This window comes from Neomonachus schauinslandi, chromosome 1 (assembly GCF_002201575.2).
Source record: "Neomonachus schauinslandi chromosome 1, ASM220157v2, whole genome shotgun sequence".
Classification (NCBI taxonomy): Eukaryota; Metazoa; Chordata; class Mammalia; order Carnivora; family Phocidae; genus Neomonachus; species Neomonachus schauinslandi.
Window position 1 is genome coordinate 162,828,428 of NC_058403.1, and position 18,788 is coordinate 162,847,215.

At 44.9% G+C, this 18,788-nt stretch overlaps 1 protein-coding gene across 1 annotated transcript in view; it reads right to left on the reverse strand.

Moving 5' to 3' along the window:
* SLC6A11 (solute carrier family 6 member 11) overlaps positions 1–16,682 on the reverse strand; it is a 125,445-nt gene extending 108,763 nt beyond the window's left edge. The window contains exons 1-4 of the mRNA XM_021694958.1: positions 16,445–16,682; positions 13,143–13,277; positions 12,886–13,026; positions 9,443–9,533 (exon numbers count right to left, since the gene is read on the reverse strand). Coding sequence (XP_021550633.1) covers positions 9,443–9,533; positions 12,886–13,026; positions 13,143–13,277; positions 16,445–16,682 — 605 coding nt within the window. The remainder of the gene's footprint in view (positions 1–9,442; positions 9,534–12,885; positions 13,027–13,142; positions 13,278–16,444) is intronic.
* Between the last annotated feature and the right edge of the window lie 2,106 nt (positions 16,683–18,788).

Consider the following 18,788-nt stretch of genomic DNA (forward strand, 5'->3'; position numbering starts at 1 on the left):
CCCCCCCCCCCCAACCACGGACTACTTTTGCAATAAGGAAATCCAAGAGTCTACTGGAGAACCCACTTCTGTAAAAGGGAGCTGACCTTTATTAATAGAACTAAATTCCTGAACCTGGGAACTTATTTCCTTCAATAGACAGGGCAAAAAGAAAAGTAAGAAGAATGGTACTAAATGCACAGGGAAATATTGGCAGGAAGAGATTCTGAATTGTTAATAGTTGTTTCTTAGAGGGTGGGGCCAGGAGGAACATACTACAACAGACTCCAAGTTCATACATTAAATCTTAATCCCCAAGATGATGGTATTAGCAGGTGAGGCCTTTGGAGGCGATTAGGTCATGAGGGTAGAGTCCTAATAATGGGACTAGTGCCCTTAGAAAGGGACTCCAGAGAGCTCCCTTGCCCCTTCCACTATGTGAGGACACAATGAGAAGACAGCCATCTATGAACCAGAAAATATGCTTTCACGACACACCAAAACTATCAGCACCTTGATCATGGACTTCTAGCCTCCAGAACTGTGAGACATAAATCGTTGCCAGTCTGTGGTATTTTTGCTATAGCAGCCTGAACCTACGAAAACACATACTTAATATGTGATACCCAAAGTATCACATTTATGTAGCTGTTGTGTTTGAATCACTAACCACGCTCACTACTTTTGCAATCAGTGAAACATTAAATAATTACAATAAAGAGGACACAAAACGCTGATTCCAGTTTGCTGCGGTGCAACTCCTGAGAGCTGGGAAGAGCTGCCCAGGCCTGCTCCTTTGCACTGAGGCTGGTGTGGCAAAACCTTGTACATCTCAGCGGGACTTCCTCCCTGCTCTCCTTAACTCAGTGCCCCCAGCGCCTCCCTGGTGGTGAGGACTGAGCAGCAGAAGGAAGGGAACTGTAGGGAGAGGCAGCTGCCCCCTGACACACACCCACCCAGAGCAGGGCCCTCTGGAGAAACCAGGGCTGCCCGGCAGCAGTGGAAGCCAAGAGTTTTGAGTTCTGGCATATGAGCTGGGCAATCCCTCAGCTTCTCCAAGATTATGTTTGTTTAATGGAAAAATTGAGATTTTTTTTCTTCTTCAGCCAATCTCACTGGGCTGATATAAAATTAAATGAGATAATGTTAACAAAAATGATTTGTAAGATAAATAATGACTAATAAGGTGAAACCAGTGTTATAATTGGGATTTATTATAATGGGATCATTATAACAAATGACAGTGTATTCAGTAACCCCCTCAAGCTTCTATTTTTTTTTGAATTATGAAATAATCATGTTCCTGGTTTTAATTTTTTTTAATTCAAATAGTACAAAAAGTATAAAGCAAAAAATAAATGTCTTTCTACACTCTTGCTTGCCCCTACACCCTTGCTTGCCCCCATCCCACTCTTGGGTGATCACCATGGTTCATAGCTTCCTGTGTATCCTTCCAGAAATATTCTATGGGAATAAGACATATACATATATTTTTATAATTATGGTATTATATACAACATTCTACACTGTGCTTTTTCCACTTAATCTTACCTTAGAGATCTTTTCCACATCAACACATTTTCTGCTCATTCCTTTTTAGCAGTTCTTGCAAATACACCATAATTTATCTAATCGGTATCATATTTAAGAACATTTTACATGTTTTTTTTTAAATGATCACAAACAGTGTTGCTCTTGGCATGCTGTTCATAACTAGTGTGGTCACCCCAAATAAAGTTCCAGAAGTGGAATTTGGGGGACAAAGCAAATGTGCTACCCAAGAACTGAGGGTTACTGCTAAGTTGGCTTCCACTGCTATGTAAAAGCTGGGAGAGTCCAGGCAAATTTGGAGCCTCCCATCTGCCCCCATCAGGAAAAGCCCACCAAGGATGTGTGCAGGTAGTAGGCATCTTAGTGCCAGTGGGTAAGTGGGAGGCATTAGCAGGTCAGAAGGGCAAGTTCTCTTACTTTCCTGGGGCATGGCATGGCCAAGCAGAATTACCATCATCCCCATAAGACTGTTTCTACCCATCATTCCTGATAGGTCAGGGCACCACTCCCCCGCAACCCACCTGCCCTCTCTCCATGCAGAAACCTCAATTTCATGTGCCTGGACCAAGAAAGTGTCCCCATGGCCCCTGCCTCCTGTGTCCACCGGGCAGCCTGGGTGATCTTACTCCTAGATCCGATCCTGTTATTGCATGGATATGGCTTTTGGAGGCATCCACAGGATGATTCAAACCCTTTAGAAAGGCACCCAAGTCCTTCACACTTGGCTCCAGGCTCACTGGCTGCCTGCTTTTCCCCAAACACCTCCAACATGCCCCCACTGCAGGGTCACAGCTCCTGCTACTCCTTTGACTCAAGGGCTCATCCCCAATATCCACCAGGCTGCCTCCCTCACTTCTCTCAGCTGCCTGCTCAAATGCCACCTCCTTAAAGAGGCCTTCCCTCATCGGTGACACTCTTGCTCCCTGCTGGCTTGTTCTTCAGCAGACCGATCCTGACTTAACCTAATACTTTCTGCCTACTTGGTTGTCTGTGACGTCTGTTCCACCAGGCAAGTCTTTCATTTTGTTCCTGCTGTATCCCAGAACCCACAATGATACCTGACATCCAGTAGGTACTCAGTAAAGACCTGTGACTGACTAGACGTTCTGGCCCTGCCTACTTCCTCAGGAAAGTCCCCCACCATTCCCCAGGCTCCCCAGGCAGGAGCACTGCAGGTAAAGTCTACAAGCCTCAACATACAGCTTCAGGTCTTTGGGTTCTTGCCTGTGCTATTTTCTCCACCAGGCATGCTCTTCATTCACTCCACTGGCAAACACATAAACTTCTATTCACCCTGCAAAACCCCACTAAGCCTCATCAACTCCATGAAGCCTTCCCCAAAGCCCAGGCATCCAGGCTTCCTCATCTTAGCTCAATGCAACCATCCTATAAATATCTGTTGCTTTATATTTAAAATCTTTTTATTTTATTATTTTACGTTTACTTTCCAGGTTCCCCCACTAAGCTATGTGCTTCTTCAAGGACAGATAGCACCCCCGTGATCTTTCTGGCTACTGATAAGGTGCCCAGCACCCAGTAGGTTCTCAGAAAACGTCAAAAGAACAATCAAGTGAATAAAATGCACTGAGAGTTCTTCAGGCCCACTCTGAGGAGCAAACAGACCTGGCTGAGGAGGCTTGTTCTACGAATGCTGAAAAGAATCCATGTAGGCTTTCAAAGAGATGAATGACAGCTTCCTTGTAAAAATTAGCTATCACATATTGAGTACTCACCATGTGGAAAGCACATAGGCCTCATCTCATCTAATCTAATGCTCCTGACCACGCTGAGAGTTAGGTCCTATTACCATCCTATTTTCAGAGAAGAAGATGGAGGCTCAGGAAGGTAAGCTGCCCCAGGTCATGTGCTGGGCCGGCGGAGGAAGCGAGGACTTAAACTGGGTTCTAGAACTTGCTGGCTGAAGTCTACACTGTGTACATGAAGGGGTAATATATTGGGAGTGGGGTACTCCAAACTAGCAGAAGTAGATGGTGCCAACCAATGTTGGGTTCCGACTTAGGGAAAGGGTCTCAGGGGCACTTCTGACCCTTCAGTAGGAGACACGAAGGCTGCTTCAAACACACAGGCCAACTCTGCACAAGGATCAGCTATGAATCCACACCTGCAGAGGTGGGGCGAAATGCGGCACTGAGCCGCAGTACCAGGAGTTAACTCGGGCACCCCACTTAAAACCCTTGAAAGTTCTTAATGTGTGTTTTCTTCTTTAATCCTCACAGCGATCCAGAGAAGCTGGCAAGGCAGGGAACAGGGCTAATCCCCATCTCATAAACCATAAAGTCAATCACAAACCTTCTCTTTTTTTCATTCAATCCTTTCCAAAGGGCTTAAGCTATACTGGGCTCAATATAGGCAGGACTCATTCAATCCTCATCTCAGCCTTGCAGGTGGGCATTATCATAATCATTTCCAATTTACAAATGAGGACAATGAACTCTGAGCTCTGAGGTGTTAAAATAAAAAACATACGTCCATTCATTTATTCCCTCCTCCACTCATCCATCTCAACTAACATTAAGCACGTAAAATGTGCTGGCAGAACAATAGGGAAAAAACAAGGGCAATCCTTGCTGGCATGGGGCTTATATTCTCATGGAGGAAGGGAGAAAATGCACAAGTAAACAAAGACATGAGGATTTCAGTAAGTGCTATGTAGACAAAAGAACAGAGCGATGGGGTTGAGAGGGGCTGAGTGCTGATGTAGCTGGGATGATCAGAGAGGGCATTCCAAATGACCTCTGCATTAGGACGTAGTGAAAAGAAGGAGCCGGACACCTAAGCATCAGGTGAGGAGTCTTCTAAACAAACAGAACAACAAAGGCCCATGACTGAGCGTGGGACAAGTACATACAACGGACAGAAAGAAGGTCAGTGCAGAGGAGGGCAATGGGGAAAGAGTCTGAGAGGGAGGCAGGGCCGGGCCCTGGGTCCACAGAAAGAATCAGGGTTTCACTCCAGCTCCTCTACCTCCCAAAATCTGTGTCCAAAGAAAATAAAGTAGCCACATGATTTAGAAACAATTCAGTTTTAAAAAAACTCATCCAGTGAAGATAAACCAGAAAGATAAGACCTCATCCTTCCGAATAAAGATATAGAACTGAAAATGCTTAGAGCTTAATTCAGGCCCAGCACACAGTAGGTACTCAACAAATGCTAGTTGAATGGACACCGTGCAAAAGTGATTTCAATTGTATACACAGCAAACATGGACTTGCTGAAGACCTGTGGACCAATGGGATTCAAAGCCTTAAGTGAAGAAGACCAAAGCCCATCTGATGCCATGACGCTGGTTACATACTAGACAATACTTGATCCCACCAGAGGACATGGGGTTAACATTTAGAACTGCAAATGTATTTAGATAAATGTTCAGATGCCAGATGCATAATGAGTTACTAAGAAAACCAGGATGGCCTAATTTTGAAATATGACATCAGAAAGACAAACTGCCCCTGTCCCCTAGACACCCCAGGGCCAGAACTATTCTCACTGGCTAAGCCAACAATTTATACCCTGAAAAAGGAAATGAACCTTTAAGATGGGCAGGGGGCGGGTTGGGCCAGGTATCCAAAGTCAAGGTGAACCATGGCCAGTCATGGGCAGGGAAGTAGCACCTTGTAACTGATTTTATGGTAGGACTTGTCTCACCTCTGCTTCTAGAGGGCTAGAACTGCATCTCACATTTCTGCCTCCTCCAAATGTGCAATAGTCCTTCCTATGTGCATGCACCAGGAGTCCAGACATTTGTGGAATGAGTGAACGGGCAGGCGGATGAGGAAGTCTATTTGGATCAAGCAGTATGGCCCTGAAGTTAGAGGCAGTGAGGAAAGGCGACAGGAGCACACCTGGGACCTGAATCAAGGGAAGGCCACACAGGGAAATAGCAAAATGAATCAAAGAAGAGATGCTTCTGAGCAAACTTGATCCAATACTTGAAGAGCTGTCTCACTGGCAAGGAATTAGGCATGCTCTATCCAAAGCCCCAGAAGAAAACTGTCAGCTGAATTTAAGGAAGAACTCTTTCCCAACAAAGTATGTGTCAAACTGTGTTTTGTGGACTGCTAGCATTCAGGGAGTGGGGGTGCAGTGGAAGAAGGAATGGAAAGATTCCAAATGATTCCACAGGAAAATATGTTGGGGGATTTGAGTTAATCAAAGATAACAGATGTTCTTGCTAAAGAGCACAGCTTTCGGCCCTTCTCAAATTTATGAGGCCCCAACTGCTTTTCATAGGATGTTACGAATATCTCACAGAGTCTCTGTTCCAAGCTCATCTCTGGGAAAAGATGAATTAGTGCTGTCTGACAAAAGCATCTTATGAAAAGGTGAGTGTCACACCAGTATTTGAGTGCTTTTAGGATGCAGAATTCAACACTGCACTCATTATACAGATGCAGTCTAATAGAAAACTAAAACCACTGGTTCATTCTCCCATAGACTTTCATCTGGAACGGCCAAGTGGTAGGCCAAAAAGTCCAGTTATACATGAGGATGCAGATTAGCTCTCTCCTCCCACCACTTGGTGTCCAAATCAGTAGGTGATATGGATATTGCATGAGTTCTTGCCAGAGCCCACTCTGACTTCTCTTGTAGTATCTTCTAGAATATATTTCCTGCCTGCCTTCCTCCTGTTTATCTACCCATTCTGTAAATATTCACTGGGGGGTCTTCCATAGACCAGCAGTAGTAAGTAAAGCTAAACAAGGTGTTGCTTTATGACTACATTTTGGGGGATAAAGACAAGAAACAAATACATTGCCCCAAAAATGCTTTAATTGAGGTTTTCTCTCTCTCTCTCTCTCTATATATATATTACAAAGGAAATAAATGGTGCAAAACAATGGTAAGTTACACAGAGATCTTATCTAGTGTGGGGTTGCAGTATGGATTCTCTAAGGAAGCACAGAGACCCTGTTTTACAGACCCTCAAATGTGCAGGTCGAAAATCATAGCCCCATGGGTCTGGGAAAGGCCAAACAGGCCCACCCATCACAGTAGCCTCTTCTCTCATATACGTCTTATGTATGCTATATTTGGGACTGTAACTCAGTAGGTTTGGAGAGAACCAGAGAATCTGCACTTCTAACCAGGTGATTCTCATGCTGCTTTAAGTAATACTACTGTATCGGGCATTTTAAAAAACCTAAATAAATGGAGAGCTATACCATTTTCATGGACAGAAAGGCTCAATCATAAAGATGTCAATTTTCTTCAAATTAACCTATAAATTCAATATCCTTCCAACCAAAATCCCCATGGAGTTGTTTTGTTCTTTATTGTTGTTTAACCTGAAAGGTGAATCTAAAATTCATTTGGGAGGCAATTTTGGAAAAGAACAAAGTGAGGGACCTGTCTTACCAGCTCCAGGCTTACAATAAAAGTATAGGTGTGGTATTAACACACAGTTAGCCAAAGAGACCAATGGAACAGAACAGAAAGCCCCAAAACAGACCTGTACTTTTAGGAAAACTATATATGGAAGACATCATTACAAATCAATAGGGAAAAGATGAATGATTCAGTAAATACTGTGGGAGAAATTGGTAATTTTTTTTTTTAAAGATTTTATTTATTTATTTGAGACAGAGAGAATGAGAGAGAGAGAGCACATGAGAGGGGGGGAGGGTCAGAGGGAGAAGCAGGCTCCCTGCCGAGCAGGGAGCCCGATGCGGGACTTGATCCAGGGACTCCAGGATCATGACCTGAGCCGAAAGCAGTCGCTTAACCAACTGAGCCACCCAGGCGCCCGAGAAATTGGTAATTTATATTAAAAAAACAACAATGCTGAACTCCTACATCACATCATATGCAAAAATAAAATGCCAGGTAGATTATATTCCTAAATATAAAAACATAAAACGTTTAAAACTCTTGGAAGAAAGTACAGAAGATTTTTACAACTTTGGGGTAGGGAAATACATCTTAAATAAGATGCCAACTACGCAAACCAGAAAGAAGAGCTTGGCAAATTTGACTTCAATAAAGTTGAAACTCCTGTATGCCATAAGTAAGAAAAGCCACACAGTAGGAAAAGCTATTTGCAGCATACTTACATCTAGAATGTATCAAGATACTAGTATCTAGAATGTATCAAGAATTCCTATCCATGAGAAAGCACAAACAATCCAAAAAGAAAAAGCTATGAGCAGGAAGTTCACAGATGAGGCACCCAAAGAGAGGAAAAATCATGAAATGTTTTAATTATTTCACAAGTAATTAGAGGAATGCAAATTTAAAAATCAACAAGACCAAGTGCTGTCTACAATATGGAACCGTAGAATTCTCATACACTATTGTTTAGAGAGTAAATCAGAACGATCCTTTCAGAAAGCAATTTGACATTATCTGATAAAACCCATGATGCATGCGCCCTACTACTAGCAATTCCACTCTTAAGTATACCGCGTAGAAACCTTAATTCACGCACACAGGAAAGCACAGACAAGACATTTATTTTGTGCTTAATAACAGTGGGAAACAGGAGAAAGTCCAAATCCTCATCAAGAGGAGCTGGCTAACCACAATGTAGTCTTTTTATACACTGAAATACTATATAGCAGGAAAAAATAAATGAACCAAAGCTACATGTATCAGCATTGGAACATCTCAAAACCAATACTGAGCAAAGAAACAAAATTTTAAGAAAATATAAATAATGGATACCATCAATATAATATTTTTAAATAGGCAGAAAGGTCTAGGTACTGTTTGTATACATAATTACATATTAGTATATAATGTATATATATATGTGTGAGATACACACACACACACACACACACACCAAGTGTAAACATGAGACTGCTAAGTCTAAATTCAGCATCATGACCTCTAAAGAGCAAAGGAGATGAATGGTATCTGGGAAGAGAATTAAAATCACTCATAAAACCACTGCCCCTCTACACTACTTACAACCAGCATTAGGGATTAGGGTAGGGGATGTTTTTGAATAAAGCCATAGTTTTTTTCATATTGAAAAGCCTCAGAAAGCATTTAGCCCAACCTCTGACTCAGAGAGGAAGTGTCTCTTCAGTACCTGGAACAAGGGATCCTGCTACCTCTATTTAGAAGATCCTAAGTCAGGGCCACTGTGTCCTGTTACGCAGGTTGGTAAGGCACAATTCTGGAGCACACATTTCACAGTATAAATGATGCCCCCTAGGGTTGTGCAGTGAATGGCTTCTATAACCGTATGTAGCAGCCCTGTAACTGCTAGGTCATAGACCCCTCTGGAATACTAATGAAGAATGCCCACCTCTGGGAAAATGCCCATCCGCACAATTACTGCCTGTAATGTGGGTGGATTCAGACACCTCCCCAACAACGATTAGCAGTCCTCCACTAGCTGAACACTTTCGGAGATGAGTGATCACAACCTTTGGAAGTACTTGCAGACAGTGCTGTGAAACTAAGCTCTTACTTTAAGCATATTTGAAACTGGCCTCTTTATAACCTCTATCCATTAACGTTGACCTGTTTTGTTTGGGCATGACACCTCAGCTACTGAAAGAAAATGAATCTCCCTTCTCCCTCCCCACCCAGACTTCTGCTTTCCAGGCTAAATATAGTTTTGACTTAGCTTATCACAAACATGCTGTCTCCTCTTTTGTTAAAAATGCCTCTTTTTTTAACTACCATTTTACCAAGCACTTCTTACCCTAATAAGCAACCAGGCATGCTGACATGTCATCAAACAACAAAAAATCATTTCTCTCATCTGCTCCTTTGGGAAACCTCTAAAATCTCCAAAGCCATCAAATGCCCACAGAAGCTAGGTAGTGCAAAGTCGAAGAAAGAAGAGGTCAGGCTTTTCCCAGGGTGGGAGCAATGTTACCTGAACAGAACCAGGACAGAGGCCTCACGGGCCAAGGGACACAAGTCATTTTCCACTTACTCCCAAAACTCCATGACGGGAGAGGTGGCATTCTGCAGGGACACATGACTGTGGTTGCTCATGTTCAGTTTCTGGAACTCCACACAATTCTCTACAGTGGAAACAAGACAAGAAATAGAAGATTAACCTCTGCAAGGGCTGGACCTTGGGAAACATTCAGATTTGATGATGCAACCAGGTGGTTTTACCTAGCCGCTCCAGCAAACATGCCTCAGAGAACACTGGGGAGGGAAATCAATAACTTAACAGTTTAAGAGAGAGGTTTGGTCTGATGAGAACAGGAGGAAAAAGTTTGGGGGGCAGGGCACGTTCTCTCATTCCCACCCCATAGGCCCTATCAAACTTCTTCCTCCTACCTTGCTCCCTAATTTCCTTTCCTCTTTTCTATTTCCCTACTGAAGACCTGTCCATGGCATTTCTGTCCTGCCCAGTGGCCCCAGCAGGAATTGGGGGACTAAAGGAGTGGGTCAGTCATGGTGTCCCTATGACCGTAATGCATTTGAGCTCAGTTTTCCTTCATGTAGAAGGACACCAACATGGCAGCTGCCTCAGAAATACGTGATAACTAGATGAAATGTCATGAGCCTGTATATGTAAAGGATTTTGGCTTTCTTCACCATTCCCTCAATTGATCAGTCAATCCAAGAAAAGATTTGTTGAATGTCTCTTCATTTCATGAAACTTGATGACCAAGGGGGATTTGAATTTCAAGTAAAAACATTCAACTGTTTAACCTTAATGGTCCAGATCAACCCCCTCCTCCAGGAAGATTTCCTCAATCTCCCTGCCCCTGAATTCTAAGAAAATTAGGATTTAAAGGCCCTCCAAGGAACCACCTTCTCCAACTCCCTTTATTTTGAAGAGGAGAATCTTAAGGTTCATTAATAGTCAAGGGACCCACATCTATACCCTCTCCTTCCTCTACAAAGTTACCAGCCAACTAGGGACAGAACAGGGAGTCAACTCGAGCCAGGGCTCCATCTCCTTTGTTACAGTCATCACCCAGCTCGGTTCCCCACCAGGGGACCCATACCTCTTTACAGCACCCCTGATTACAGAGGCACCTCAGCCACTGCCAGACTGTGAACTCCCCAAGGGCAGCTGCAACATTCACTGTGGAGGCCCTGCACCCAGCAGCGGGGTCAGCACAGAGCCAGCAGCATTCCACCTCACACGGGCACTGCTCTCTCCTCACACGTGTGCATACCTTACAACTACATCTGTAAACTCTGGAGCAGGAAGTACCTCCTACACCTGATGTTTGACACATCACAAAAGTTCACACACTATTAGAGAAAGGGGGCTGCAAACCAGGGGAAGAAAGGTTCGCAGTCTGCTGGGGAAATGTCCTCCAACCATCAGCCTCCTTCCTGCTCCCCTTGGCAAGTACTAACCATCTTCTGAAAGGAGGGAGGTCTGTGGGGTCCACAAAGTCCTGAAAGGAGTCTGAAAACCTGAGATTATAAGTGCCCTTGTGCCTTTTTCCAGGGAGAGGAGCCCTTAATTTTGATCAGTCTATAAAACAAGGTTTCTCTCTTTTTTTTTTTTTCTGGAGTAAAAAAATTTCTCAGACATCCAACATTGACAAGGTATTTTTATTAAAATGACATTTAATTATGTACAAATAAATGAGTGATTATAGTATTATAGTATTCATACAACTATAAAACCAGAATTAAGTTTATACATTAAATATCAACTACAGAAAATAATTCAAATTGATAGCATAAAATGGATGTGTAGGATAATGCCATTTTGTGAAGTTAAATGGATTTCCCAACAGAAAAATGGAATCAACAGGGAGGAGGCAGGGTCTACTGAGTTCAGCTTGCCTATTCTTCCACTGGCTACTGGAGATTCAATTCTACCATTTTTTTCTGGTCACACTTTCGCAATATCTTCATTCTTACAGTTTGCTACATTCTTAGCTGGACTTCACTTAGTACCAAAGCACCATTTATAAATTAAATCTCTCCGCTCTTCTCCATTGGCCACCATCATCCTATTTATCAAGAACACATCTTAAGTTGTAAACACACACAGTCAGGCACTGAAATCTCCTGACTGTCCTCAGTTATAAGATGGTTGTGCACAGAATCCACAACATGTGCATATTTTTAGAGTGTCCTCAAAATAAACACACACAATTAAATTATCATGGAGGACTCACAGGCCTCCAAGAGCATACCCTTGAATTTTAATTTGATAAAAATGTCTATGAAGTCCCTGGCCAAAGAAAGGTTAAGAACTAGGGCCCTCAAGAGAGACAGTGAGACCTCCACAAAATGCAATGGGTGGGAGCAAGATAAAGTCATGCAGGACTAGAAGCTACTTCACAGCACTTTATAGGCCTAATTGCTACTGTTCCTTCTGCTGGTAACCAATGTTCTACCCAGTCTTACTATATCTCAGCCTTTAGGATGACAGGCCACTTCCCAGGGACAACCTAACCACAGGTTATAACACAGATGGTGAATAGCTTCAAGCATGTGTGCCAACTCCAGTCAAAAGGCAGTGGCTGCCTGGAGCACTGCTGAGAAGGGTTCTGAGGCCAAGACTAGACTCATAAAGGAAGGAGGTCTACAATCGATTAGTGATGTCTGCTCTGAGCATGGCCATCATGGATAGGAATTGCACATGTTATTTGCCTTCCCTGGATTATAAGACTCAATCTTGATAGGATGGACAAATTGAAAAGCAAACAGCACATTAGAATCCAAAGTAATCTAAAAAGTCATCCACTCAAGGGAGTGGGAGAGTGGTAAATTCAAATATCTACCTGGGTTAGACAGGTAAAGTAAATAAGTAATGTGGGCTGGGTAGAGACTGTGGCCAACTTGAGGACAGTGGCCTTATCCAAAGACAACTGCTTATTAGCCCCAGCATTGCTGCCAAGCGAGAATGTGGAAATGTGGGTCTGCTGTTGCCAGATTGCTCTTTTAATTTTTCAAGAGAAGCTGGACTGGATTTTCATGTGAGGTCTTCTGGTTTTTAAATTTTGGCAACCAAATACATTTTTGAAATTCACTGATCACTGATCTACAACCTAGTTTGTCTGTAGGCCCCTGGTATGCAACCTTTGATCTAGCCTACCCCCTTCATTTTACTGAGGAAAATCTGATACCGAGAGGCAGGGCTGGAAATGGAGCCTGAACCCCTCACACCTTCCTGCAAAGGGCTCAGTCTCTATATTTGGCCAAGTGAGGAAAACACATCACCATTCTTCTACCCATGCCAATTCCTGGGCCAGGGCTCAGCTCAGGCTCAGGGCTGCAACCCACAGAATGCAACCAGACCCAGTGCAGAACTGACCTCCAATTTCAGTGGAATCTCAACTCAGGCCAAGAGGCCAAAGGCCAGGATTGATCTCCAGGATAAAGGCATACCCCCAATGCCAGGCCCCCCAGCAGGACCAGCAGGGAGACCCTCCCTGGGGGCCATACCTGTGTTCCACTCATGCCCACAGGTAGCCCAGGGGAGCTCGGTAGTGAAGCAGTTGCTCAGGTAGAAAATGGCCCATGCCAAGATGATGATGTAGTATATGTTTAGATGGGCCTCGATCACCTGTGTTGCGTAGCCAATGCCTGAAAGAACAAAGGGAATGATCTGCGTCTCTCTCCACCTTGTTAAAACAGTATCAGCTACTTTTCATAGCCTGACATCACCCAGGCACCATTTCATTTTCTAACTCAATGCTTACCTTCAAATAAAGGGCAAACTTTCCTCCAACATGTAATGCCACCTTCACTAGTGAATTGTCCCAGAGCTGTTTCCAAGAAAAAAACAGGAATTCCACAGCAAATAAAAAACACCACGTAGGGAATCAGGAACGCCCCTACAAGGATGCAAAGTAAGGGAATGAGGTTAAAATTGCCTCTACTATTTCAAGTTTGACAGAAGAAATCTTTAATAAGCACCTACTACGTGTGAGACATGCTCTCTGAGCTTAAGTCAAGTCCACACCTTGAGGACCACAGTCAGAAAACATGGCTCTGGGTCCGTGCTGTCTGTCCATCTACCTCCCATCTCCCAGCCTCAACTTCTTCATCTGTAAAAATGGGGCTTTAAAACTCAGTATCTGTACCACTCTTCTCACAGAAATGTACATCTAAGATGATAATGTAAAAGTGTTTTCTTTTTTATTTTATTTTTTAAATATTTTTTTAAAGATTTTATTTATTTATCAGAGAGACAGAGGCAGGCAAAGGGAGAAGCAGGCCCCTTGCTGAGCAAGGAGCCTGATGTGGAACTTGATCCCAGGACCCCGGGATCACGACCTGAGCCAAAGGCAGATGCTTAACCGACTGAGCCACCCAGGCATCCCGATAATGTAAAAGTGTTTTCTTTCCTTGATTCTACAATTTATATATTTCACCCTCCAGCATAGGTTAAATCCATTCCCTTTCTGAACATTTACATTGTCCTTTTGTATTCTAAAGTAACATCAACAGGCTAGGTGAGGGGGACCCCTCCTTATTTACTTTGGAAGTAATCTGTAAAAAAATGTTTTCATTAAGAGAAGCATTCTCCAGGAGATGTGCAATAAGCAGTATCAGGCCCCAGCACATGAGGGTCAGGTATGGGGCTGAGTTATAAGGGGTTTGCAGCAAGAATCTATCTGTTCAGAAAGGCTGACTTTGAATCAGTCTGAGAAAAGACCACCATAAGCTTTAGTGCTCCTATCTTGATACACACAATACCCATTGCCTGGGCCTTTCTGTGAAACAAATTAAGTAACTGAGGTGAACATAAGCTATTATAACCAGAAAGGGATTTTTTCCAAATCCCTCATTCTCTCTCACCCATCTAATAACAAAGCCTGAAAACACATGCTATTCCCCACCATCTGATCTCACAAATGAAGCTTTAACTGAAACTGCTTTTTGCTAAATGAAGTTGCTCTAACCTTAGAATAACAACAATTTTGATCAATCCTGATAGTAGGACCAGATTTTGAAAGGGTATTAGCTTTTTTGAGCAAGATACTTTTTTTTTTTTTAAAGTTTCACATTGGGAAAGAAATACGTTAAACTATTGTTGGGATCTATGAATAGAACTGTGTAGGTATTTTTTAAAAGGCAAGCAGTTGATAATCAGATACTATATCAGAACTATATCAGAAGGAAAAAGTGTGTAAGAAGGGACAAGAGGGTCTGTTTGCTGAATATAAATCTAAGTGTTTACAACAAGCTGCAGTAGGTTCCCTAATACATTGTAGTTTACCTGTGAACCCTTTAGAACCTAACAGATGGCACTTTCTGAAAGGCTTTTAGTCTATGTATTCACAAAGCTAGTAACCCTTAAGATAACTAGCTCAATTAAATCAGGATATCTGTGTACCCGGTAGAGACTCTTGGCAAGCTACAGAGAAAAAAAAAAAAAGACTAATTTTTAAACTTTACTCACTACAACTTTTTTTTTTTTAATCTGTGCAGAATTTCTAATTAACCCAACTTATTCTGTTTTCTCCTTTTAGGCACGCATTTGGTTTTGGCATAACAATTTCCTATATTAAAAAAAGATGTTAAAACAGTTTTTCCCTGGGACTACCCTAAAGTGTTTCCACAGGTTTCTAAGAAGATACGGCAGCTAATAAAGGCTGACTCTGCATAGAGGCAGAACTCACAGCTGAGGCCAAAGGTCACGTTCCGGGTCTCCAAGGCCACTCCCACTCTCCCTCGTGCCAAGCCACCAACACCGGCGGCCACTTCATTACCAGTGCAGAGCAGGCTTGGAGCAGCCTGTGCCTTCAGGATGAATGTCTCCAAAGAAAGGGCCCGGGCCAAGCAGTACCCTTCTCGTTCTCCCTGCAACTGCTCGCACAGGAAGTCCTGCTCCATGCAACCTAACAGTGTGGTCCCTGCCAGCCAACTTCTGAGACACCTTCACTGGGATCTGGGGATCTGCTGGAGGAGCAGGGGCACAGCAAAGAGAGAAAGGAATACATAGACACAGCCTTTTCCTTAGAGAAGCTATGCCACCCAAGAAGGTATCACAAGGTCCCTTGCCATGCACCTGCCATCTGTCCTGCTAATATGACAGGTGGAGGTTCCTAGAGTCCTTGAGCTGAAAGATTTGAGGATTCACTGCAGCATCTCCACCAAACTGACTTGGACATGTCACTAGGAACGACTGTCTCATCACCTTCCTTTCCATGTCCCCTACTCCACAACCTCTAAGCATCTCCTAAACATCAAATCAGTATTGTTGCTATTTGTCGTGGGTGACTGAGACCAGTGAAAGAAACTGCTTGGTGCCAATGTTTCCACCAGATGGGCCAGAAAGGGGGCCTAGTGAAGGCCTTAAGGGCCAATGAAAGACTGGGCAGGAAATCAAACTGCCCCACCTAAAAGTTTTCTCTGTTGTCAGTCCAATCCCAGTTTAAAACAAGGTCTTGGTGGCAGAATCCCATCTTTACCTCTTACGGGGTTATTTCTTTGACCCTTTGTATCCTCATCTGCAAAATGGGTATACCAATGCCCACAAAGATGACTTTAAGGATGAAATGAGATGATGTAGGTAAAGCTTGTTACGGAGTCTGGCATTTCAGTAAGCGCTCAAAACCTGAGCCTACTCAGATCATGATCAGAGTCCCTTTTCTTCATGCTGGTTTCCAGTTAGGAAAGCTGAGGATCAAAGGATTTGTCTCTTGCCCCTAACAGTAACGCAGGTACGAAAAGCAAGGGCTGCTAGCCTAGACCTCCACCTCACACTGCCAGAGAACACACCTGGCTGTCAAGTCCCCGCGTGCTAGCAGGCGGCACATTCAGGTGCGAAGAGGCGCGTGCACATGCGCCCTGGGATAGGCTAGCCTAGCCTAGTGTGAGTAAAGCTCCGGCGCCAGGTGGTCCACTGCGGGCATTCTCCCCGCCCCCCCGCCCCGCCCGAGGGTCCCGCTACACGCAGGCGCGGGAGGGGTCGCGCGCTCACCCCCTTGCTCCCCGCCCCCACCGGGCTGCTTTCCCCTCCCCGTTCTCCCTCACGTCGCGCGTGCAGCCTCACCTCCTCCGTTCTTGTAGCACAGGTAAGGGAAGCGCCACACGTTGCCCAGCCCGATGATCTCCCCAGCCACGCTCAGCACGAACTCCACCTTGTTGTTCCAGTGGCCGCGTTCGTGGACCGCCTTGTCGCGCGTATCGCGCGCGGGCGCCGCGCCCCCGCCGCCTCCCAGCGCCTCAGACTCCCGCGCCTCCTCGGCAGCCTTCCCATTCCCCAGAGGCAGCGCCTTCTCCGCCGTCATGGCCGCGCTGGCTGCCTCGTGCGCCGGGCCCGGCTCTGCGCCGCCGCCCCGGGCGGGCTGGCTTTTCAGGAGGCGCGAGCGGGCGGGAGGGGGAGGCAGGGGGTGGAGCTGAGGGGCCGGGCCGGGCCAGCGCGGGGACGGGGACGCCGCGCAGCAGCCCGGCCCTCAGGGCGCCCACGCCGCCGCAGCCCGGCAGGGCCCCGGAACCCGCGAGCACCTTGCGCGCGCCGAGCACCTTGCGCGCGCCGAGCACCTTGCGCGCGCCGAGCACCTTGCGCGCGCCGAGCACCTTGCGCGTCCTTCCTTCCTGTTTTCCTACCCACTGGCCTCAGGACAAGAGTGGAAGCGCCCATTCTGGCCTAAGTTGGGCTCCTGACACCAGTCCCTCAAGTTCCACCACTCTCTGTAACCTCCAAAAGCTTGGGCCTAGAATGCCCATCTCTAATAGGAGAAGTGGGCTCCAGACCAGGCTTGTCCCAACTTTAAGGTACATACCAAGCACGTGCAGATCCTGATCTTGTGGGTCTGGCTGGGCTGGAGCTTCTGTGGTTCTAACAAACCCCAGGTGCTGTGGATGCTGCTGGATCAGGGACCACACCTGGAGAAAAAAGGGAGTAAATGAACTCTTGATTTCTTCCCAGTTCTCAAGGTTTGTGAGCTCCCCTAGTGTGGGTACACCTCCAGAACTTGTTCATCCTGGTGCTCACTTTACTAAACACAAGGAATCAGGACAGTGTGGCAGCTTAGCATCTGTCTGAAGATAGGCAAATATAAGTTGAATCTCATGTTCCACCTGAGTTGTGTGAAGTCATCTGACCCCGTGCCTTAGTTTTCCTGATCTGCAAAAGGAAATATCAATAATGCCTTTCTTATGGTGTGTGTGTGTGTGTGTGTGTGTGTGGACTTAATGAGAAAATGCTTATAAAGTACTTAGTACATTAGAAGAACTCAGTGAACATTAGCATTTTTTAACATTATCATACAATGTGTAGTTACACAATGTACATATTTGTGCATCTTCTTATTTAATATCTATCACACCACTCAATTGTAAGGATGATATACACTGTCTCATTCATTATAATAGCCACAGAGCTTAGCACAAGACCTAGCACCTAGGTGTTCGGTAAATATTATGGCAAGAGAGAAAGAGGAAGGGAGGAAGAAGAAAAGTGAAAGAAAATTAGATCTGCAAGAGGCCACAGAGATAGTCAGATCCACCTCAGTCACTTCACAGCTCTGGAGAACCCCAACTACAGGATCTCTCACTAATGCCACCTACTGTGTTCTCCATCCATCCCTTGGAGCTCCTTCTGGGGCTCTCTGCGAGAGAAACTCCCCATCTGGTAGCCTTCAGCCTCTGCTTTCATTCTGGCTTACAACTGCTCAAGTCTCTCCCCACCTCCACCCCCCTTGAAAACCGTTCCTGCCACCATCTTCCCATTTCAGGCCTTCTTCCTCCCTTCCCCCTCAGTATCATATTTCTTGAAAGAGTAAGTTTACATGCTGCTGGCCCTGTCTTCACCTCCCACTCACTCCTCAGCCCACAGCAATCTGGCGCCCACCCCCACCATCCCTCTGAAAGTGCCGTCTGTGAAGTCCCTGAAACCCTCTTCATTTGGCAAATCTTACAGTTCCTTGTCCATCCTCATCCTGCCTGACCTCTAGGGAACTTTCTGTACCATTGTCCCCTTCTTTCTGTCTTAAAATTCACATTTGCATGCTTTCCTTAACACTGCCTGCCTCAGCAGCTGTTTCTCTCCCTGCTTCTCTGCTCTTTCTTTCTCTCCTCTTAAATTTTGTCTCTCTCATGCCTTTAGCCACCGAAAGAAACACTGATGGCTCCCACACTTCCGTCATGTGCTGTGCAGGGTACGTCCCAAAAGCCAAGATCCTGCAGAGTGTTTAGGATAAGAATAAACTGAATTCAGATAGGTGTGGGGTCACATCCAGGCTCTGCCCCTTAGGAGCTATGTTATCTCCGTCCTCAGGCTCCCTCCTCTGCCAAGTGGGGTTGATACTAGTTCTGACCTTATGGGATGGTGTGAGGGTTTGAGGGCTGAAAGCTTTGAAAGCAATAGGTACTCTATGAATAGTAGCTATTAT